At 38.4% G+C, this 22,833-nt stretch overlaps 7 protein-coding genes across 7 annotated transcripts; 2 read left to right on the plus strand and 5 right to left on the minus strand.

The window, feature by feature from the left end:
• Nucleotides 1-250: 250 nt before the first annotated feature.
• Nucleotides 251-2,004, plus strand: L201_000066 (uncharacterized protein; the record flags this gene model as incomplete). Its single annotated transcript, XM_066215873.1, has 9 exons — nucleotides 251-280; nucleotides 395-420; nucleotides 531-750; nucleotides 887-1,024; nucleotides 1,164-1,263; nucleotides 1,347-1,419; nucleotides 1,502-1,647; nucleotides 1,778-1,851; nucleotides 1,948-2,004. 9 exons carry the CDS (start codon nucleotides 251-253, stop codon nucleotides 2,002-2,004), a joined length of 864 nt encoding a protein of 287 aa, XP_066071970.1.
• Nucleotides 2,005-2,321: 317 nt separating this feature from the next.
• Nucleotides 2,322-4,819, minus strand: L201_000067 (uncharacterized protein; the record flags this gene model as incomplete). The annotated part of the gene is made up of 5 exons (XM_066215874.1): nucleotides 2,322-2,490; nucleotides 2,571-2,716; nucleotides 2,862-3,887; nucleotides 4,026-4,627; nucleotides 4,735-4,819. 5 exons carry the CDS (start codon nucleotides 4,817-4,819, stop codon nucleotides 2,322-2,324), a joined length of 2,028 nt encoding a protein of 675 aa, XP_066071971.1.
• Nucleotides 4,820-5,760: 941 nt separating this feature from the next.
• On the minus strand, nucleotides 5,761-10,018 carry L201_000068 (uncharacterized protein; the record flags this gene model as incomplete). The annotated part of the gene is made up of 7 exons (XM_066215875.1): nucleotides 5,761-6,165; nucleotides 6,238-6,642; nucleotides 6,713-6,980; nucleotides 7,044-7,372; nucleotides 7,441-8,655; nucleotides 8,722-8,929; nucleotides 8,991-10,018. 7 exons carry the CDS (start codon nucleotides 10,016-10,018, stop codon nucleotides 5,761-5,763), a joined length of 3,858 nt encoding a protein of 1,285 aa, XP_066071972.1.
• Nucleotides 10,019-13,966: 3,948 nt separating this feature from the next.
• Nucleotides 13,967-17,206, minus strand: L201_000069 (uncharacterized protein; the record flags this gene model as incomplete). The annotated part of the gene is made up of 5 exons (XM_066215876.1): nucleotides 13,967-14,005; nucleotides 14,089-14,931; nucleotides 14,996-16,170; nucleotides 16,232-16,673; nucleotides 16,754-17,206. The coding sequence occupies 5 exons, from the start codon at nucleotides 17,204-17,206 to the stop codon at nucleotides 13,967-13,969; spliced, it is 2,952 nt and encodes a 983-aa protein (XP_066071973.1).
• A 517-nt stretch (nucleotides 17,207-17,723) lies between these two features.
• On the plus strand, nucleotides 17,724-18,902 carry L201_000070 (uncharacterized protein; the record flags this gene model as incomplete). Its single annotated transcript, XM_066215877.1, has 4 exons — nucleotides 17,724-17,861; nucleotides 18,067-18,223; nucleotides 18,558-18,646; nucleotides 18,777-18,902. 4 exons carry the CDS (start codon nucleotides 17,724-17,726, stop codon nucleotides 18,900-18,902), a joined length of 510 nt encoding a protein of 169 aa, XP_066071974.1.
• A 345-nt stretch (nucleotides 18,903-19,247) lies between these two features.
• Nucleotides 19,248-20,586, minus strand: L201_000071 (uncharacterized protein; the record flags this gene model as incomplete). Its single annotated transcript, XM_066215878.1, has 3 exons — nucleotides 19,248-19,415; nucleotides 19,485-19,854; nucleotides 19,928-20,586. 3 exons carry the CDS (start codon nucleotides 20,584-20,586, stop codon nucleotides 19,248-19,250), a joined length of 1,197 nt encoding a protein of 398 aa, XP_066071975.1.
• A 922-nt stretch (nucleotides 20,587-21,508) lies between these two features.
• Nucleotides 21,509-22,405, minus strand: L201_000072 (uncharacterized protein; the record flags this gene model as incomplete). Its single annotated transcript, XM_066215879.1, has 1 exon — nucleotides 21,509-22,405. The coding sequence occupies one exon, from the start codon at nucleotides 22,403-22,405 to the stop codon at nucleotides 21,509-21,511; it is 897 nt and encodes a 298-aa protein (XP_066071976.1).
• Nucleotides 22,406-22,833: the final 428 nt, after the last annotated feature.

Raw genomic sequence — 22,833 nt, forward strand, 5'->3', positions numbered from 1 at the left:
TCGCAGTCGTTATTGTTCAGGGTCACAGAGATAAGGTCGTCAAGGAGATGAAATAATGAAATGGACAAGTAAGTTCGCTTAAAGTGGTCTGAGGAATATCCGAACATTCCACTCGGATCCACCAAATCTACAAGTTATCATGACGCGTATATAAGTTGAACTTTTATCATCAATCTTGATTATTCTTTTCTTCAAATTCATTGTTATCGATCAACTCATAGATACACACTTCAATTATAGACGATACATAATGGCAGCTAGACTTAGACTTGATAACAAAGTGAGTTCTTGTCCTGCTTTTCAGTTATGTTTAAATGAGCTTTGAGCGATGTTTATCACCATACCGATTTGAATCAATACTGGAATAAAAAAGCTGATGAGATAACCACGATAGGTTTGTATAATTACTGGAGCAGGATCGTGAGTCTGAAATTATTACTACAGTAGTATACTTTATGCAGTTTGTCAGGGACAAGGGAAGTGAAGCTGAATGTACGCAATTTTTAATATGATCCGTTCAATCTCAACAGTGGTATCGGATTAGAAACAGCCGCTCAATTCGCATCAGAAGGCGCAAGATTGGTTATTTCTGATATCAATTTACAAGCAGTTGAGCAAGCTGCTGAAAAAATCAACAAAAAATTTCCTGGTGCAAAAGCAGTAGCGGTTAAATGTGATGTTAGTAAAGAAGATGATGTAAAGCAAATGGTTGATAAAGCTGTACAAGAATTCGGTAGACTAGATGTTATCGTGAGTTCAACTTGTCCTATCTTGTCAACCTCATCTTCTTTGTCTTCTTTACTACCCCTTTATATATATTCGCCATACACAGACGTTGATTTAAACTGACTGAACCGATTTTCTCCTCACTCCACTCCAAACCCAGTTCAACAACGCTGGTATAATGCATCCAGAAGATGATAATGCTATAAATACAGAAGAAAAAATTTGGGATCTCACACATAACATTAACGTCAAAGGTGTTTGGTACGGTTGTAAACATGCTATTTTAGCTATGAGAAATGTAAGTGATTGACTATCCTAAAAAAAAAAACCTCACACGACCTTCTTCTTCCTGCCTTTCAAGATTGCTTAAACCTACAAAACCTATATGAGTAATTTCGCTGGTTTTGAGATATTCTGCTAATAACCTATCCTGACAGAACAAAGCCGAACCTGAAAAAGGTCTCGGTGTTGGTGGTTCAATTATAAATGTCGCTTCTTTCGTAGCTAAATTAGGTGCAGCTACACCTCAACTTGCTTGTAAGTTAATCCTCAAGGCCACCCTTTTTCCAAAAACCATATCAGTAAATTCAGCGCTGACGTTCTTACGCCTCGTTTACTAGATACCGCTTCTAAAGGTGCTGTTCTCGCTATGACACGTGAATTAGCTATGGTACATGCTCGTGAAGGTATCAGGTGAGTACAGTGACTGTGACCTTTTTTAACCATAGCTTTTAATTCATGATTCTAGAATAACTAATACCCTTGTCTATCGTAGAATCAACTCACTCTGTCCAGGTCCAATTCGAACACCACTTCTTATGGATTTCCTTAATACACCTGAGAAATTGAATAGAAGAATGATTCATAATCCAATGGGTCGATTCGGTGAAGCTGTCGAACAAGCTAAAGCTGTTGTATTCTGTAAGTAGGAGTTTCTTTTTCTCTAATACCTTACTTCACTCACAATGAACAGAAAAAAGCCTGAGAATTTTGAGAGTAATCCATCGTATATGATATGGACAATAACTTATATCGACTTGTCATTCCATAGTGGCTTCCGATGATTCATCTTATATCAACGGAACAGACTTCTTAGTTGATGGTGGTCTTCACGGTTGTTACGTTGTGAGTACTTGTTCTACATCATTGACTTTTGACTTTTTCAAGCATGATCTTAGGAAGGAGTTATAACATACTGATATTATGGGCTCATTCCTATAGACTCCTGAAGGTGAACAAATCGCTCCCCCACCACAGGGACTCGCTTCCACTCTCTAAGACAGAATTAGCAACTCCTGTTGTTTTCGTTAAAGGATCTGCATACAAAGAATATGCGAAGCACACCAATCGATTTTAATGATGTGATGTGAAATAGACAATATCAAAGTATCATGTATATAATATAATAAGTGATATTTCCACAGAATCCTGCACACATCAGGAAACATTATAAGAATGCGTTAACACAAGTTGCAATTCTGTTTCCTTTCGGATATCTCAAATCCGGCACCAGTATCATTCCTTATATTATACATTCTATCTATCTATTATACTAGTATATTGCTTTCACCCAAAGAGTAATGGTTATTAAGCTTCTAAGTTTTGTATATCACACAAACTTCACCTGCTACAACTAAACAACCAACTAACATAGTGACACATATTGGCCAAAAATTCCATTTGATGAATTCTCTCAATTTGATATGAATACCTTTTTGAGCTAAAATTGATTTCCATAATAATCCAGCCAAAGATGCGGAAAATCTGTATATCCCAATGTTACGAAATACACATTATTAGCAAAAATGTATTTTTTTCCCTTGGGGTTTGCAAAATTAACTTACACAAACGAATAAGCACCGAAATTACTTCCTACAGCCAGCGTAAATACTGCTCCATACAATGAACGTTCTGAAACAGTTCTAGTCATACCCCAATATTGTAATACACGAGCTAATAAAATGGTTGCTCCGATATTCGTACCGAAAATCTGTCATCAAGGCGAAAACATTAAGAATCAGTCAATATTCAGTAATACTATTTCGTGAAGAATGAATTTGCGATTGAGCAGCATGATCATCTATGTTCAAATCTTGATGAATTGTCATATAAGGTCTAAAAATCAATACACTCACATTACATCCAATTATACTTAAGATACCCATTAACCAAACTGAACCAGCAACACCACCGATTGGTTCCCATTTACCCCACCAATTGCCAAAAACTTTTATCCAACCTGTATGCTGTAAGCCTTCAACTAAGATGAAAAAAGAAAATGTAAAAGGTAATAAAGCCCAAGGTAATCTTGATATTATAATTGAAGTTGTTGGGAAATTTTTGGTAAATGGTGATAATGGATTGAAAGGTATAACCTCTTTGAATTCGTTTACTTTTTCGTCCTTTATACCATTTCTAGCCATGTCACCATTCGAATTTTGAGCAAAATTTCCTTGATTAATCTCATTCTTTTCACTCCATATTTTAGTTCCTTTTCTCTTTCCGCTGGTTCGCCTAATTTCAAGTTGATCTTTAACCAAATCCCTTATCAAAACTAAAAGAGCAGCAGGAAGAGTTACTGTCCAAACACCTTCAGTACCTTCTAATAAATGACCAGCACTTAAACCGATTAAAGCTATAATAGCTATAATGAAAATTGATGAATTATAAATAGCTCCAAAGGGATCTATTAAAGCTTCTTTTGGATTGATATTAGGTGGATAAATAGTTTTAGGTATTAAACCTTTTTTCTTAAATACACCAAATCTTAATAAAGGATATAAAGAAATAAGGGATATTAAAGTAGGTAAAGCTAACCAAGCAGAATAAGTTAAAAAAGAAATTTTAAAAGCAGAAGTTAAAACTAAATTTGTTATATTTGAAGAAACTAATAAAGTTGAAACTAAATTTGATAAAAAAAAATGTGTAAATAAAAAACTTGTTGGTGGATTTATTGATGAATGTTGAGTAAAATATGCTAAAAATGGTGTACCACTTAAAATAATTGGATCATTCCCAAATATTAAACCAATTATAGAAAAAAATAAGAAAAATGAATTATATAATTTTAATCCACCTCCTTTTTTAGTTGATTTTGATGCTATTAAAAATGCTAAATATCTTAAAGTACCTGTACAATCTAATGAAATTGATATATATGCCTGTGTATGAAGACGTATTATATTCGTGTTAGCTCAAAAATCAAATCTTTCTCATTTCGAGAATTTAGAATCGCACTTATTATTATAATTCTAATCGCAGGTTTTTTGACCACAATGAGGAAAAAAAAGTCAACTCACAAAACAAATAAACAAAGTCATTATATCATATGGTTTAACACCACCACTTCCCACTATACCCCTTCTGACCACTGGAGGAGGTGTACATGTTGAGGCTAATAATAATAGTACGCCAATTACAGGTACAGTTCTTAAATCTAATGGGAAATATAATCTTTTACATTTACATCTTCTTGCGCATGGTATTGGGGATGATGATTTTTCTTTTTTGGTTCTATCTATAGATTGTACATTGTTCGCATCATTTTCGTTAGCAGTTGTCGGTCTGGGTGCAGGATTGTCAGCTTTGGTGAGAGTTCGATCGTTATTATCGTTATCGTCTGATGTAATGTTTTCTGTATTACTATCAGATATAGCCCCATCATGTCCATCACCGTTACCGTTACTATTACTATTACTGTTATCAAGGACTTGGTCTTGGGGTTCTGAATTGACGATACCTTCGGGTTCGGTAGAAGAATATACAGAGGTAGTTCGTGAGGGTAATTCTTTTTCTTCCCTTTCACATGGAATTTCAAAATTTACTCTTTTCTGTATACTATCACATCCTCTTGAGATGATTAATGGGAAAGGTATTCGTATTGGGTAAATGACCAAAGCATCTATGGAAAATCAGATCAAATATAGTAAAGAGCCAAATACACATTTCTATTAGTTTGTACTTTTTAGAGGATATCACATATGATTGACTGGGCATATATCTACTCACTAACAATGAAAAAAGTTATTAATGTTACGATTGATCTAGCATCTATGGATCTATCAGAACCATCTTCCAGTGGCGTTATTGCCATTTTGTGAATATGCGATTGTTACTTGATATGACTTGAGTAGTTGATTGATCGATCATAACAAAGTAAATCAATTATACGAATGACTTGACTTGCATTATATTTCAGCTTGAGATTTTCCCAGTCCATGCTATATATATATATATCTATATACTCGCGCAGTCGTTTGTTAGCTGGCGTCAAAATACCAGAACGAAAAGAATAAACTGTAGACTTGACGCAAGATAAAGAGGAAAGAGGCAAAAAAAGAGTCCGCCAAGAATTGATCCCATCCTTGTTAATTATTATAACGATTAATCTACATTCTTAGCCATGCACGTGCTCAGTAGTTACCAATGATTGGTGATTGATGATTGATGATTGATGAATGATGATCAATCGACATCTAAGGCACAATCACTTGATCTTAAAAGTGCCTGTAGTCTGACACAAACCATCACAGATTACTTTGACTGTAAAAGACATCTGTAGATACATAGTCCATTCAATTTTTCATTCTTTTTAGACTATTAAGACTATTATAAAAACATGTTACAAATTTTAAAATCAATATTAAGCATAGATGTTTAGATATGATATAAAAGATGTAAAGAAACTGAATGTATAAGATATATACAAATATGTGTATAAACGTTATCGATTGATAGAAAGTTTATCAGACTGGTTTTGTAAGCAAAGTACGATAAATGTAAAACCCAAGATTTGGTAGAAAAAGCAAGAGAAATAGACAATTAATAAGAAAGACAAACAATATAATTTAGTGGTATCATAGGAGAAACAGAGTATATATAGATAATGATATATTAGCAAATTGAGGGTAAAATATGGAGAGAGATAAAAGGAAGAAAAAAAGGATGAAAGATCACAACAAAGAGATAAGTATAAAATTCCGAAAACGAAAAACAAAAAATCAAAAAGGTAAAAAAGGTTCAGTTGAACAACTTCTACACAATAGCGACTTCACCATTATCACCATCTTCTTCTAAACCAGCTAAATACATTCCAAAATCGAAATTTTCACCAAATGCAGCTAAAGCATCAAAATCACCACCTTCTAAACCACCTAAAACACCCATACCATTATTATTACCACCCATCAGACCGAAATCCATACCTGGCATTGAAGTTAAATCAGTGGTACTGTTATTGTTACTACCGTTATTATTGGTATTACTGAAACTTGAATTTCCATTTACAGTTACTGGAGTTGCGGTTGATGCAGAAGGTGGTGAGGGTGTTAATCCATGTGTAGAGGTAGTAGGCACAGATGCAGTATCCGTAACATTGATTATGGACGTATTAGGTGATGGATTCAAAGATTGTGACTTTGGTGTGGAAATTATATCTCGCTATTCAGATTTAACGTTTTGATTAGTATCTTACACATAAATCCAGCTGTTACTCAAAAATGAACGACTCACCATTAATTCCTCTTTGGCAGATTTAGGGGTTTGAGCGGTTTTATTTTGAGCTGTTGCACCAGGTTTAGGTGTAGTGGTTCTTTGAGTAGTCATAGCAGGACTTTGAGGTGGTAACATCGTTCCAGCAACACCTTTACTTGAATTCCTATCTCTATTCATTTGATTCAGAGGTGGATTTCTAGGTGATGCTTGTACTTGCTGTTGTTGTTGCTGATTCTGAGCGTTTGTAAGAGCTTGAGCAGGTGAAGGAGCATCAATAGTCGTACCTGTCATAATAGGTGTATGAGGTTGATAACCAGCTGGTAAAGATCCATTAGCTAATTGACGCATAGCTTGAGCCTGATCTTGATGCATTTTCTTTTCGTACGCCATACGAGCTTCCTGTTGTTGACGCATTGCTTGAAGCTGAACAAATCACCAAACGTCGAATTAGTATATCCCAGCAATATCAGATTCGGCAAGCTAGGTCACCCACTTGAGCATCATTTGAAGCCATCATTCCACCAAAAGCTTGCTGTTGAGGTGTATTCCCCGCGGAAGCTTGCGGTGTCATACCTTGACTGTAATTAACGGGAGTTTGAGCATTCTGGTTACCTGTGAAAGGACTTGGTGCCGCTGAGCCAGAATTTCGACGCATCCTCTTGCGTTCAGGTGGAGAGGCACCGCGAGGACCGGGATTGGAAGCGTGTGAATCACTTTCCTGCATAGCTACGCCTTCAAAGCCCTGGGAAACTCCGTTTGGTCTAGATATAAGAGTAAATCAGCCTTAATTCTTCCCTTCCAAATCAACTTCTTTGAGGACTTACCTTTGTACTGCACCACTCGTCACTCTGGAGTGTGGTCCTTGGCCTTGCATCTGCTGTGGTTGTCCCTGTCCTACTTGTCCTTGAGGTTGACCCTGACCCTGTCCTTGTGCTTGAGCTTGCATCATCTGCTGCTGTTGAGCTAGATATTGCTGATGCTGTTGTTGCTGTTGGGGAGTTTGAGGCTGTCCCTGCTGCATCGGCTGCTGTTGCTGTCCAGGTTGTCCTTGTTGACCGGGTTGTCCAGGTTGAGCAGGTTGACCATTAATACCCATCATAGCTCTACGCTGATTTTCAGCTATAGTCATTCTGTAACGGGATATTAATCGTTGCTAACATTAAGACAAACATGCCAGTTAGTATACAAACACAATCAGAAATTTAAGCGGATATAACAAACCTTTTCCGCATCATCCATCTCCTGGGGATTTTTACCACCTAAACCGACTTGATGAGCACTTTGACTCATAATTTGTGCATTTATAGGTCCAATACCTAGATGACCCCACATTTGAGCAGCGGTAGCTTGGATTTGCTGTTGTTGATTAAAGAATACTTGATCCCTTTGTGCTTGTTGATCACGTTGAGCCTGTTGTTGAGCTAAAATTTGCTGTTGTTGCTGTTGTTGTTGCTGTTGCTGCTGTTGCTGCTGCTGATGCTGGTGTTGATGTTGTACAGCTTGTTGAGCTTGAATCTCGGCTAAACTATGTTGAGCTCGTTGTTGTGCTGCTTGTACATGTGCTTGCGTCTGTAACATTTGTTGTTGTTGAGCCGCTGTCATTTGTGCAGGTGCTCCATGAGGTGGTGGTGCGATCGGTCCATTGACAGGACTAGCTACATTTCCTTGTTGATGAAGTAGATATCCCTGTGGCGGTTGTCCGAGTCCAGCAGGTTGTCCTTGACCTTGAGGTTGTTGTCCTTGTTGAGTTGCCATAACATGTTGCTGTTGTGGTGTCAAAGTTCTCATCATTGGGTTCGGTCCTCCTGGTTGTTGACCGTTGATGTTAGGTGGAGGAGGTCGCATATTTTTCTGATGAGGGGACGGCATTACGCTAGGATGGGGTTGTTGCATCATGTGAGGAGAAGGCGCTAAGGGTGAATGAGATGGGCCCGGAGGTGCATTCGGCGGTTGTAATCCGCCAGGATGTTGCTGTTGAGCTTGTTGATGCTGTGGTGGCTGTGGCTGTTGACCTTGATACATCAGATGTCCGGGCTGAGGGGGTCTTTGCACAGGAGAAGCAGCAGAAGGACCAGGTTGAGCAAAACGCTGAGCAGCCTGTTGTTGCATCATAGCATTATGTGCGGCTTGTTGATGTTGTTGAGCTTGCTGCTGCTGCTGTTGTTGTTGTATTTGCTGTTGCACCATTTGAGCTGCTTGTTGTTGAGTCATGCCGTTGGCTTGAGCCGCTGCCTGAGCTTGTTGTCGCATGTTCAGTATTTGTTGGGACGATATTGGCTGGCCTTGTTGAGGAGCACCAGCGTATGGCGAGGGAGCACCAGCTTGAGGTTGACCTTGACCTTGTGGCTGTTGTTGTTGTGGTTGTTGCTGCTGCATATATCCGCTTGGTCCTATACCAAGCTGTTGATTCCTTATATTACGCAGACGGGTCATTGACTGGGTCGAGTGAATGATATAAATTAGCGAAGAACTATACTAGATATGGTTTCATGTTTTACTCACCTCATTGTACACAGCTGGATTCATAGCTCCCTGTGCTCCTTTTCCTCCACTAAACACATCCCAGAAGACACACCACCATTCATGTAAAACACCCTCTCTAACATTGATTGGTACACCTTGTTCTGCTAATCCTGCTTCAGCGTTAAATTGAGCAGCCGCAGCCGGAAAATTATGTTTGATCAGGTAATCATGGATATACAACTTGAGCCTGTAAATTAAGGAAATACGATTAGTCCTGCTGGTTAATTAAGAAAGCGTGTAAAACTCACATGCTCTCGCTATCCCAAGACCGTTGACCCATTTGACTTTGTACCGAACTACCAGCTCTAGTCATTGCATAAGCGTCCTGATGTTCCATAGCAGCATGTTGAGGAGGTTGCATATGCTGTCCCCCAGCCATTCCATTTAGACCAGGCTGTGGTTGATTAGGTTGTTGCGGTTGTGGATGAGCTAGGTGTTGAGGAGGCTGCTGTGGTTGACCTTGTTGAGGAGAAGGTCCGGCCAAACCTGGATGAGGTTGATATCCTGGGTGTTGATGCTGGGGTGCCATACCAGGTTGTGGTTGTGGTTGTGGTTGTGATTGTTGCTGTTGTTGAGGTGGAGGACGTATAGCTTGTGGATGAGGAGGTGGTTGTCTCATTTGACCTGGTCCAGGTGAAGGTCCCGGTTGGATCCCTTGTTGAGCGCCTGGAGGTTGAGCTTGTGGATGAGCATAATGTTGAGGATGTACTCCTGCGGGGAATCCTTGATGAGCCAAATGAGGAGAAGGAGATGGGTGATGGGGTGATGGAGGAACAACAGCTCTAGGTTGTTGATTTTGTTGTTGTTGCTGCTGTTGTTGAGCCTGAGCTTGAGCTTGAGCTTGAGCTTGAGCGGCGGCAGCCTGCTGAGCCAGCTGTTGTTGCTGTTGTTGTTGTTGTGTCAGCTGTTGCTGCCTCTGTTGTTGCATTTGCTGCTGTTGCTGTTGCTGTTGCTGTTGCTGTTGCTGTTGCTGTTGCTGTTGGTGAGCAGCTTGTTGTTGTTGTTGTTGTTGCGGTTGTAATTGGGCAGCTTGTTGAGAGGACATGGCAACAGCATTCATACTAACTTGAGGAGGTGGTCTCACAAAATATTGATGAGGGAATGGTTGACCCGGAGGTTGACCTACACCAGCCATTTGCATCTGCATTTGTTGCTGATGCATTGGCTGACCGGGAATAGGTTGTCCACCTTGTCCACCTTGCATATGGCCGTAAGGTATTTGTTGAGGATTTTGTCCAGGATGGAGATTAGGAGGAGGAGGATGGGGTAAAGCCATAATGTTCGTGATGGGATAGTCGATCTACATATCATTGATAGTAAATTGAGATCAATGTCAGCTGCTGATCTCGACTTTTTGACGTATAATGAATGTGTGTAAAGGTAAACAGCAGTATACCAAAGTGGTATATTGTAAATTGATGGGAGCAGCGAAATAGGAGCATGGGATGAATGGCAGCGAATGGGCGCAATACAAACATAAGGCGTGAGTTGAAATGGTAAAAGTGGAATTACGTGAGACCGTCGAGGATGCTGATGTTCTCGAAATCATCAACACATCAATCAAGTACTTACAAATCGAGACTATATCCATTCACTTTCACTTGGCTGCTACACCAGTACGCTTCTGACCCTACCTCCTGAAATGCTGAATTCAGCTATCTAGCAAAGATGAGTTGAAGGGGTCAGAAAGTGTTTGAAGTGTGATATCTTGATGGTATCTTTTTTGGTTTTTGGCGCGTCTTGTGTAGGTTAGAAGTGGTTCTCACGGATATCGCCTAGTGAGATTACGGGTCTTCAACCTGAAACGTTTGGCGATGGGGCGTTGGAGAATGATGATAGGCTGATCTATGTATATATGTGGATATAGCTGAGATAGTTAAGGTAAGAATGTCAGACCGAAAACAGATGATTTTGAACAATTTCAAACAAGATCGATGAGAAATTAATGGATGAATAACAAAGAAGGTCTAAGCGGCACTGTTGGCGACTGGCTAGTCAAACTTACAGATAATTTCGAAGCCGTGCGTATCTATCTACTTTTTTCATCCACGTTCAAGTTCACGTTTCGGTATTATAGCCGCTCCAAATAGAAGTTTCAAGATTATGTTTTTTTTATAGCGCACCGACTAGACTTAGACTTAGCTTCGGATCAGGTCAGGGTGAAGTATGACACTATCTTGGTGATTCTTTTTAATGGATCAATGATTGATATCGTTACAAGATGGGTGAATGACCCTCTTGATTGTGTGATTTTTTCGTGTATTATTGAGAGGACACACAGACAAACGCGAATTTCCCTGATAACGACTTTCTAGCCTTATTGGAGATTGAAAGTTGAAAGCTCACTATATGTTGACGTTGATGGGAGCGTGTGTTAGAGAGACTATTATATAGGTGAGGGTGATATGGTGATCTGATTTGTCGTACCGTGAGATGTAGGTAGTCCTTATATCTAAAAGTGAAGCACGGACAATTATATAGTCCGATTCAAAGGAGGTGTGAAAAAGTGACCTTTCCCAAATGATACTGTAGATGAGATAATGAATTTTTTGTCGGTCGTTCAAAATCAGATCTAATTGCTGATGAGCGTTGGAAGCTGAATTTGACTGATAGATGGTGATGTGAGCTGATCAAGGTCGTTTACTGTAGATAGATGACGAATTGACAGGTTTAAGGTACCAATGGATAGTTGAAGATTCCAGGTTCCCATATAACTAAACTACTGAGATAATCCGCACAGACCTGACTGATTAAATCACGTTGCCTTGTCGTTACCTTTAATTTCTAATCTTCACCCGAGTAGTTGATTCTATTTTATGGTATATCTTCTATTGAAGTTGGATGTGAATGGGCATGAGATAAGATGAAAAGAAGATGAACTTTAATCGCTCTACGGACGAGGAGTTTGGGGTAGGTTGTTTTCAAGGTTAATTGATATTAAATTCCTATATCTATCTTTACGTATTTAGTAACTAGAAAAAAACGCGCTTGAAACCCTATATCCAAATAAGTGATAGCTATATCTAATTATACGAGTTTTTGTTGATATGATTCTGAAGTATGTATGTATGTTATGCTGTATATCTTTGTGTAAATGATAATGGTATGATAATAATGTAGTGTAATGTAATGTATGTTGGCTTGTGATTCCAAGAGTAAAAGATAGACTAAATAACCTAACCACCTACGTCAAGCTCCGAATCCTCCGAAAAGTAGGTGTAAGTTGTCGTTATGTATTTTTCTTTCTTGTTTTAACTAGGAACGAATGTACGCGAAGACTAACTGAACAACTTCAGTAACCTTGGTATATCTTATCTTGAAGATTATAGATAATGCTAAATGGACGTATGATATTATGGTGGTGGTTATATTGATAAAGAGGATTGTTTCAAGTATCTAGTGTGTGTACTGTAAAACCAGTTTACTAGCTATACAGTTAAAAAGTGACGTTCTAGATTTGTTGTAATAGTAGTAGTAATAACAATAATTAAAGCTTAAAACGCCCAACAAATCGGGTAATTTTTCTTTTCCTTAGAGAATTTGTGGTGGTTCTTTCTTTCAATTTTCCCAGAGAGCAAAAACTAAAAGTCTATTCTTCGATATGCGAATGATGGTTTCAACTTATTGTCAAAGATTCTTGCTTGCTGAATGAGATGTTCATGTATATATTTTTACTACAATTTGTTAATATGCCTACAAAGAACGACCAAGTACGTTATGATCTATAGTAGATTTATAGCAAGTAGTGATTAACAAGTGATGATTTTCTTTTTGGTGGGTGTATGATATGATTTTCAGTTTATAAAAAAAAGGGGTTTTTCATCTCTTTCAGGGAAAAAAAAAGCCGCTACTGTACTTGCTGATGTAGCTGTACAATTGTAATACCGTTGTATAGGTATCACATCTCTTGAGTCGCAGAATAACAGTATACAACAGTTCTCTACAGCTTCACATGGTCTGTTTGAACCACATATGGAGTCCTCAATATCCTTCAAGAAAAGACCGAGATTTGACATACATACTCCACTCAATCTACTTCTTCAATACAATTATTCACCTTCATACCGACAACAAGGTTTGTAGAAAGAGGTTCAGGGTAGTTTATCAAGAGTGTCGTACAAAAGAAGGAAAAGGTACCCTGCCATTTTTATCATTGCCGCGTTTCATGTCGTGTAAACGGATCTTCAGTTTTGTAATGTTAATTAGGAAACATTTCTAATCCTTTGAATTGCTGACAACCCCCTTTCCTTGAACTGCTACCAACAGTAGCAAGTCTAGTTCTATAGCAAATAAGATAGGAACACTTAAAACGTGCAGTAGAACTCACCTGGTCACAAGCTGAAATGTGGCTTGAAATCCTAAGAACAGAACTAAGAGAGTGACTCAAAATCGCGAGGAAGCGAAAAAATCAAGCTTCTTTCAGATCAAATCAGTAATAAGGAACCCGGATGTTTATGGAATGCCCCATCTGTTTTGTGGTATGTGTAAATACTTGTTTCCTAAAGCATACAGGAGCCAACTACAAGAATCATTCCTTCTGCATGCATATGTATTTTGTGAGGTCAACAGTATTGGTTCATTCAAATCGACCATTTATGTATTACTTAATTTGAGCACAATCTCAAAAGCAGATATAGCATACATCTGTACCAACAAATTAATTAGCAAATGGTTAATACCCTTTCGAATCTACAGGTGATCGTCCTTGTTCTTCTTCCTTTACCCTAACTAGGTAAAAGGGAGATAAAAGCTTAATAACGGAAAATAAGATACGAAAAAAGCAAATTTACCAAATCCGGAAAATCACTAAATCACAAAAATCCCTACTCGTCATCCCATTTGTGGCGGAATGGAATGGTAAAAATGCCATACCGTAGACAGCCAGTGATCAGCCGTACATCAATACATCAACACCACTACATAGCAAGCAATTAACAAAATTACAACGCCGCTGATGTCAGTTTTTTGATATCTTTCATCAGTCACCTTCTCATAGCTACCAAGAACATAATATATGAATCTTTGATGATGCAATGGAAAATATTATTCGCTTCCATGCAACATGTCGGTTGATCAGCTGATCATTGTGTATACATGATGCATGAATGAGGAACCAAATATGGTTCAACAGCATACAGAGCGGAAGTACAAGTGAATAGACTACATGATGTTCGAGAGAGTGATTATGGCAGCAACGTTGTATAGGAGAAAGCAAGCAATAAGACTAGAACATCCTTCGAACAGGTTCGATAATTGCACCAGGCTGTAATAAAGCAAGAAAAAAGACAGATGATAGGTTAGTATATACTGCGCAACTTCACTACTGTGGAGATGTTGAAAACTCACTTTTTTGACGATTCTTGGTAAAGTACCTTTTTGGAAACCTGATCTTGAATTCCATTCTGAACCTACAGGATTATTGAAAGATCTTTCATATTGTTCTTTTGATGTATATGGATAAGGTAAATCTGTTAATAAATGTTTTGAAGCTTTTTTATCTTTCTTTTCATTTATAATTACATTTGATCTTGTAAAATCTTTTCTTTGATTTGCTTCTATACCAGCAGTTTTAATTAAAAATTTAGGATTAATAGGTTTTTTATTATTTTTTTTAGATCCTTTACCACCCCAAGATCCCCATCCAGGTAATGAAGTATCTTCAATTTTAGGTGCATCTAATTCAATTTGTTTTTCTTTCTCTCTGGTAAATTCTTCAACAACATCATCACCTGCAAATGCCTGTGCAACTAAATCACGTTGTTTAAATGCTTTAATACCTTTATTTGAAATTGGCATTAACTCTTCATCACTTTCTTCATCACTATCTACTTCTTCCCCATTTCCATTCCCCTGTATAGTGCCTTTCTTACTAGATTTCTTGTTGCCATTTGACTTAGATTCAGGAGCTTCTAAAGAAATTTCAACTTTTTCGTCATCTAATTCAGCTTCTTTACCTTTGACAGCCTTTTTCAATGTTCTAGTTACTTTATCCTCTGCTTTTGCATTAGCTGATCCAATCATAGCGTTTCGCTTTCTTGATGGTCCAGCTGAAGATGTAGCAGTTAACCAAGGATTGTGATTTCCAAGTGGTTCATCAGAGGTTGGAGTAGGTTCACGAGGTCTTGATAATGCCGAAGGACGTTTGACTTGAGCTGGTTCAGGGATTTCTACCTGTTGTGTGGAAGAGGCCTAAAATTCGAGATTAGCAGATTGTAAGATAACGAATAATCAAGTGAAAGAAATATAAACTTACGCCTGCATTTCCAGAGAATACCATTCGACCCTCATTACCACCAACTCTCATCATACTAGGTTTTCCAACTTCTTCAGCATCACTTTCATCATCCTCACTATCACTTGCACCTTCTTGACCAAACATTTCAATATCTCTTCTCAATTCAGCTTCGGTTTCTGCAACTTTTTGCATTTCTCTTTCTTGTGCTTTTTTCATGAAAGCCATTTGCATTAAACCTTTTCCTGCTTTACCATTTGGTTCTGAATTTTGAGCATTTAGAGCAGCCAATTGATCAAATGCTTTAGATTTTATACCTTGTTCATCTTCATCATCTTCATCATCATCATCATTATCGTCGTAAGAATCTGAATCTGAACCTTCATCTTTACCCATAATTTTTCTTTGTAATTTTTCTTTCATTTCTAACATTTCTTCTTTCGCTTTTCTTCTATCTTCCAATTCTTCACCATCACCACCAACATCTCTTGCCCATCTACCAGATTTAGCACCATGTCTTAGCGTAGCTCTTTCTCTCGCTCTATCCCTTTCCAATTTTTCAATCTGTTCGGCGGCCGCTTCGGGATCTAATCTTTTCAAATCTTCTAAATCCATGGTCATTTCAGGATTCTCCTTTGCAGCTCTTTTTCTTGCTAATTTACGGAAAGTCTTAGATTTTATCTTTGCTACTCTTTTAGCTTTTGCTTCAGCTCTAAACATTAACTCTCTTTGATATCTTAATGCATCTCTTTTTTCTTTAATTTCTTCTAATGTTAATTCTTGTGATTCTAATGCTAAATCTTCTCTCTTTTTCATGTTATCTTCAGTTAAATTTGCTTTATTCAGTAATGCTGTAACAGCAGATTCCAATTGATTTGAAGGCTTAAATCCAGCTAAAATCTCATTTGTGGTTTTTACACCACCACGTTGTTCAGGTTGTAATGGGAATGATAGATGTTCAGCTTCTTTAACTCTTTTCATGACTCCAGCCCATTTTTGACCTTCTTCTCTGGTTTTCTCGTACGCTGCTTCTCTATCTAGTCGATCTTGAAATACTGTGGGTAATGGTGCTGAAACAAGCCCTTGTTTGAGGATAGAAGTGGAAGATTTTTGATCGGACTTGGAAGGAAGAAGAGCTGAAGCTCCAGCGAGGGAAGGGTGAGACGATATTAAGGATGATAAGTCGAGCTTTTGATCTAATCACAAGCGTGTTACGGTCAATTAATTGTTTTGCTGCGAATAAGCTTTTCTACTTACTGCTTTTCAAGCCTAGCTCTCCGTTCTCCTTCAAATTTGGACCTGAAACAACAGGTAAAACTCTCCTCTTCTTAGCGACTTCTTCTACCTTATCCTCTGCTCCCGCTTTCCGCTTTTTGTCTGCAGAAGCTATCGAATCGACAAATGCGTCTAAACCATCGAGATTATCTGGATCTTCTTCGTCATCCGACAAGTCAGATGGAAGTTCCATGTCGGAATCTTCATCTTCTTCGTCCTCGTCATCCTCGTCTTCTTCCTGGTCATCATCATCAACTTCGAGATCTTCGTCGCTATTATCCTCTTCGTCGTCATCTTCTTCACCATCTTCTTCACCATCTTCGGATGAAAATTCTTCTTCGGTTATCTGCTTGCCCTTTCCTTTGGCTTTTGACGACGTGTCATCCTCGCTTTCGTCTAAATTTACAGTAAGGGGTTTTGCAGGCTAAGTATAGTCAGAGAACGTCAGCTCCATTATTCAGCTATCGCTCATTAGATGAATCTGCAATGTGTAGCTGAACTTACTTTTCTTACCACTTCTTTAGCTTTTGATTTCCCTTTCTTATCTTTACCTTTATCTAATTCTCTAAAGACATCACCCCATCTTTCTTCATCTGAACCATCAGAATTCCAAGCTTCATCAGAATCAATATCAGATTCATCTGATTCAATTTCACCCTGATTTTCATCATCAGCAATCATCATTGCGACTCTTTTAATTCTAGTTTGCATATCTTCATTTTCCTCGTCATCAGAATCCTCTTGGACCCTTCTGGATGGTCCAGCAGATTCTAATTCGTCTTTCGATATTGATAGTTGAGCTTTAGAAGTTCGATGTCTTTTGGGCAGTGAAGGTAAAAAAGTATAAGCATTTGATGGATCTTGTCTTCTTTTAGCTTTTGCAGATGAAATTGACGGTTTAGACTTTTTGGCTGTCGACGAAGTCGATGCTGAGAATGGCTGAGATCCTCTTGCCATCTTGGTCGGTCTTACTTATACCGATGTTGATGAGAGCTATAGGAGAACTAAGAGTAATAAGACTGATATATCCAGCTATAGCAGAGTGAAATGGTTTAACGGTCAAAGCTATGAAATATGAAATCCAAAAAAGTTGAAACTTGAACAGGTAAAGTGGAGGTGACCGAAATGATCTGAATCATATATCATGGTTAGATTTACCTTATTTGTAAACCCCTCTTAAGTATGTGGGAATTGCCACAATGATATTTTCCGCGGTAATTCGGATGGTAATCCTTAAGTCGTTCTCATATTCTGAGTATTCCTTTGCGATTCGAGGTTTGTTGCTGTTGCTGCTGCTGGATGCTTGATGCTTGATGCTGTATTGGCATTTGGTGACATCGACATTTAAAGGTAAGATACCTATGTATAGAATAGCTCTTTCAGCCTAGACACTTTCTGTAAGCTTCATCTATATCACGTCCACCGTTGGAGACCAGCTCGCTCACCTTTCATCTGTAGAAAAATCACCTTCAAAATGTTCGCTTCTCGACTCACTTCTTCACTCCGAGCTCTCCCTCGACAAGCTTCGGCCGTACGAATGGCCAGAAGAGGTTATGCTGAAGCTGCAGGTGCTGATGGAAAATTACAATTGAGTTTGGTATTACCTCATCAAGTGGGTTGAAGGATATTGTTGTGGCTAGAGGGTAGGAGATGTCAGAGAGTTTTAGCTAACAAATGTTGTTTTTCTATCATTTTTCACCAATTGTTCATTTCCAACTCGCCAATATCAATCGTCATAACAATACATTATTTAACGATAATATCTATCAACATGTCTCCCATATCTACTATTCAATAACAACTGATCCCAACAACAGTCTCTTTACTCGTCAGCCGGTGTTATTCAAGTCAACCTCCCAGCTGCTACTGGTGACATGGGTGTTCTCGCCAACCACGTTGCTTCAGTTGAAGCTCTCCGAGCCGGTGTTGTAGAAGTTATCGAGGAAAACGGTCAAGCTGGAAAGAAATGGTTCGGTAAGTGGTTTTAGCATACAAGCGGCCGAGATTAGATATATGGTCAACAACTTGAAAAATCGGCCGAGAGTGATGAAATTGTTGGAATGGAGCTGGATGATCAGAACGAAAACGGAGTAAGATGGGAATTCAGCATCTAGATGTATGGGATGTGGAGAGTCGAGACTTGTTGAGGGACAACCAAACCTGACGTGGACTATCGAAAGACGAGTGCAACGGAGACATATTGTTTGGTGTAAGAAGGCCAATATGACAATTATAATTAGACAAGAAGAGGCCAAGCATATAGGGGTGTGTCGAAAGAGTATCGCTGACACCCATGAACGATTTTCAGTTTCATCTGGTTTCGCTACCGTCCACGGTAACAACACCCTCACTATCAACGCCGTAGAAGCCTACCCTCTTGAGCAATTCTCAGCTGAGGTGAGTATATAGTTCCCTCATCTATATCATGCAATTAGGCGAAGAAGTATCGGCGGTTTTGCCTAATCGCTACAGCTTATGGTCAGCAAGAAACATGACAGGCTGACAATCATGTAACACTCTTTTACAGAACATCCGATCCGGTCTCGCTGATGCCAACCGAGTACTTTCATCATCCGCCCCAGAATCAGAAAAAGCTGAAGCTAGAATTGAAGTTGAAGTATTTGAAGGTCTCCAAGCTGCTCTTAACAAATAAATCATACCTTTATAGAGTTTGAGTTATTGGAATGAAGGATAAAAAAAGATCTACTACTACAAAATGCGGATCAATGGATAAAATGAAATAAACACAAATATCGCACGATCATCGATGGGTGGCTCAATAACTTATACGGTCTTGAAAAAGAATAAGTTTTGGATTGATCAATGATATACCTGAACATAACCGTTTATCCTTGTTTAGCTGCGATTTTCTGATCTCCATGGAAGTCTAACAATAAATCTGATTATAGATTGAAACACTTCGAAAAAAAACAAAACAAAAAAAAACAATTGCAATCAATATCACATCAACAGAAAATGATTTTAGTAAGGGTTGGCTTTACAATTCTTCTTTAAAGATGCTTTGCCTGGCACCGTCATTTCTTCTGCGAGCGTTTGATCTACTCAATCTGTTTGCGGAACTTATGCGGTCTTTCTTTTCACCTTCATTTGTTGTTCGTCTTCTCTCCTCTAAATAAGAACGATCACGCCCTGTCAAGTCTTCTAACTTTGCGATTGACATACATTTATTAGCATCACGGATGACCTATTATGAACGAAAGGAAGGAGTACTCACAAAAGAATCAATCTCATTGTCCAGGTCATCCTTCATTTCTTGGTGATGTTCTGATGTAACAGGTTGACCTTGCTTGGTCATGATTGACATTGAAACGAGTTTCGAATTCGGATTCTTCCCTTCGTTTATAATCATACTTGCTAACCCTCTAGATCTGGGCAGTTTACCTAACTCCTTGGCAGCTAACATTTTTAACCTTGTGCCAGGATCTACAGCAACTACCGAGCGAGATTTTAGGGATTCAGCATTCCGAGATTCTGTATAGATCGGTGTATAATATAGGTGATCGGGAATGGAATCAAGATCTTCTTCGACATCATCGTTACCTTGATGTCTTCTTTCAAAAGGAAAACTCAAATCTGCCCTACATCTAATTGAACGATTGATACCTTTGTTCAAAGCATTTTTGGAATTAGAAGATCCAGGACACAGAGAATCTTTACAATATGTTGAATGATATCTTGTTACCATTACTATTCAATCTTGAAGGTATGATTTCACTCTTATCGATATTCAAATCTGGTCTAATGTGTAATAATGAGAATTGGATTTTTGATGGGACAATAGAAAAATCATTACCGTTTTCAGGATAAAATGGGTTTTCAAAACGAGTATTAGGTGTTCTTTCAATTTTTCCCATCAAATCAATAAGTGAACTACCATCATTCTTGACAGTAGGAGGATTAGACGGTTTTTCGATATTACAATTACCGCTCTCATCTCGATGAAAAGCTTCGTCAACATGTTCAACAGTATTCAAATTAGCAGATCCAATACAACTCTTTGATGTACAAGATGATATATGATACCGGTTATCATCAAGTATTTCATATAATCTGGTGATTTCATTGATAGGTGAGCTATTTCCATCTAGGTTGATCCATTCAGGGTTAGCAGACTTGAAAGTAAATTCGTTCACGAGATAGGATGTAGGGTATTTTCCAGTATCATTTGTCCTCCTTGTAAGTCTGAACATGTCGACGAATGCTTGACGAGAATTCAATATACTTGTAGGTTCATCGTCACTGAGAAGTCTCTTTTTGTGAACAAACATATTGCTGGAACCGTCAAAAGTCCATGTATCATCTTTTGGGAAGGACATTTTGCTATAAATCCAAATGTGGCTATGTGTTTGCGATGAGGTGGAAAAAGTTAGTCTGACTTGATAATTTGAGGGTAAATGTTTTTTGTATTATTCGTGTTATGATAATGAGTTTGTAGTTAGAGTCAGTCGTAAATCAGCTTTGACATTTCACCAACATGTACGATATATAAATGTATGTATATTCCAACAGCTCTGCTGCAAGAGATATGACGACGACAGCGTAGACAAAGTTCGTTAGACTCGAATGTAATGTTATAAAGGATACATGATGTGGCTTCAAGATCAGACAAAGGTGGGAAGGAAGTTTGTGCACTGATTGACCATCTTCCTGGAAGACCTCTTTCAAGGTACCTGTGATGGGACGAGTGATGCGAGTACGATAAGCGATGCCCTCTGAATAAGACCGGTGGCGAGTGCGAGGTGTAGTTCACGAGATATACATTTCTTGAGGAGAAGAGAAATGTATCTAAGTCTATCTACTACTATTTATATCTTATTCTACTCGTACAGAAATTATAGTAAATATATGATACTATACTATTCGATAAGTCGGATCATCCTTCCGATAATTCGGATGATCATTACTACGAAGAGTACGAACCTTACGATGTACGGGAAGGACGGGATCGAGATACGGATGCAAATAAGAGGATGCGAGTTGGCTGACGGGAGTGATAGAGTAAGCTGACGAGATCTTTAAAGGTGGAAGTATGACAGTACCACACCCGTCAGGTAAGGTGTACACTCAAATTTAAGACGACTCGCCATTCGATTGAAGTAGGAAGAAATTGTCAGCATAAAGTGCACCAGAAGCATTGTCAAACGATACATAAGTAGATACGTCAAAAGGTCTGATGACCAGTGTGGCGTGAATTTGACCAATTTTTCATTGATCTTCCGCCTAGGCTCACTCCTTCCGTTAAGTAGCTGACAATTCGTTCTCGAAATCTGCGGTCACAATCGTAGCCAATCCTCTGGAGGATATTCTGGATTTTGGGGGTTGTCCACCGTTTCTACGTAACCAATAATCTAATGGTACAGTTCCTTCATCGTCTGTATCAAAGTGGAAATTCAGATCAGGTCTACATCTTGAATACTCTTTTATACCTTTACTTAATGATGTTTGATATCTCTGAGATCCAGGACACAATTGATCAGTACAACTCGTTAAGTGATATCTAGTTGAATGATCTATTGTCATTAAAGGTATCTTTTCATTTTTAAGATCTGGTCTAATCAGTAAAGTATTATATTCGATCTCACATCCAATTACATGAGTATTATTATATTTTGTATGTGTGGATCTAGCATTCTTCTCGACTTTATCAAATAAAGACTCTAAAGGATTATTAAAGTTGATATCTTGTTCTGTCATTGGTTTAGATTCTTTTTCATACCATTGTAAATTATCATTTTTCAACCCACAACATCCTCTTCTATTTGAATTTATTGCCATTTCTAAACTCGGGAAACCGTTACAATCATACAAAGTACACTCGGGTATGTGGAATCCACTTTGATCAGTCAAGTAATATAGTCTTGTAGTATTTGCCACTTCGGAACGTTCACGGCCAGTCGAGGTTTCAACATAAATTTGTTGTGTTTTAGCTGACTTGAAGACAATTTCGTCAAATACCTTAGATTCAGGATAAATCGAATCTCTATCTGTCAAATTGGCCAACCTCACAATATCGCACAATTCCTGATGAGCTTCCGAAGAATTGTATTCCTCTTTGCTAGTTACTTCTTTCCCTTGGTAAATGTATGATTTCTTCTTGTCGTTGAGACTCCATGATCTGGTCCAATTAGATGCCATGTTGATTGTGATGCTAACGCCGAGTGGGGACAATCAGCACTAAGTTTGTCGAAATATTTTATCGAGTATCAGAGAGCTAAAATACAGCAGACGATGACAATGTAAACTTGACTGATGAGTGCCTTCCGCAATAGTGAACTGAAATAGTCACTTATGTCAATATGTGCATTTTTCCAACACTCATTTAGGAATAAAGGATACACTACTTGCTTTTGGCCAACAAAGGTGTGAACCTATACCCGATGATCCCGGACACTACGTATGATCCTGTTGTAAGGCTGATGACATGTACACAGAACTTGGCTATTTACGCAGCTTATACTGAAATACAGGAGACAACTATGTAAATAGACAGGATAAGCGGAAATCAAAAGAATGATGCAAATAAACTCGCGAGAGCTCTCTTTTCGTTTCAGACAGAATGGAGA

Source organism: Kwoniella dendrophila, chromosome 1 (assembly GCF_036810415.1).
Source record: "Kwoniella dendrophila CBS 6074 chromosome 1, complete sequence".
Taxonomy (NCBI): Eukaryota; Fungi; Basidiomycota; class Tremellomycetes; order Tremellales; family Cryptococcaceae; genus Kwoniella; species Kwoniella dendrophila.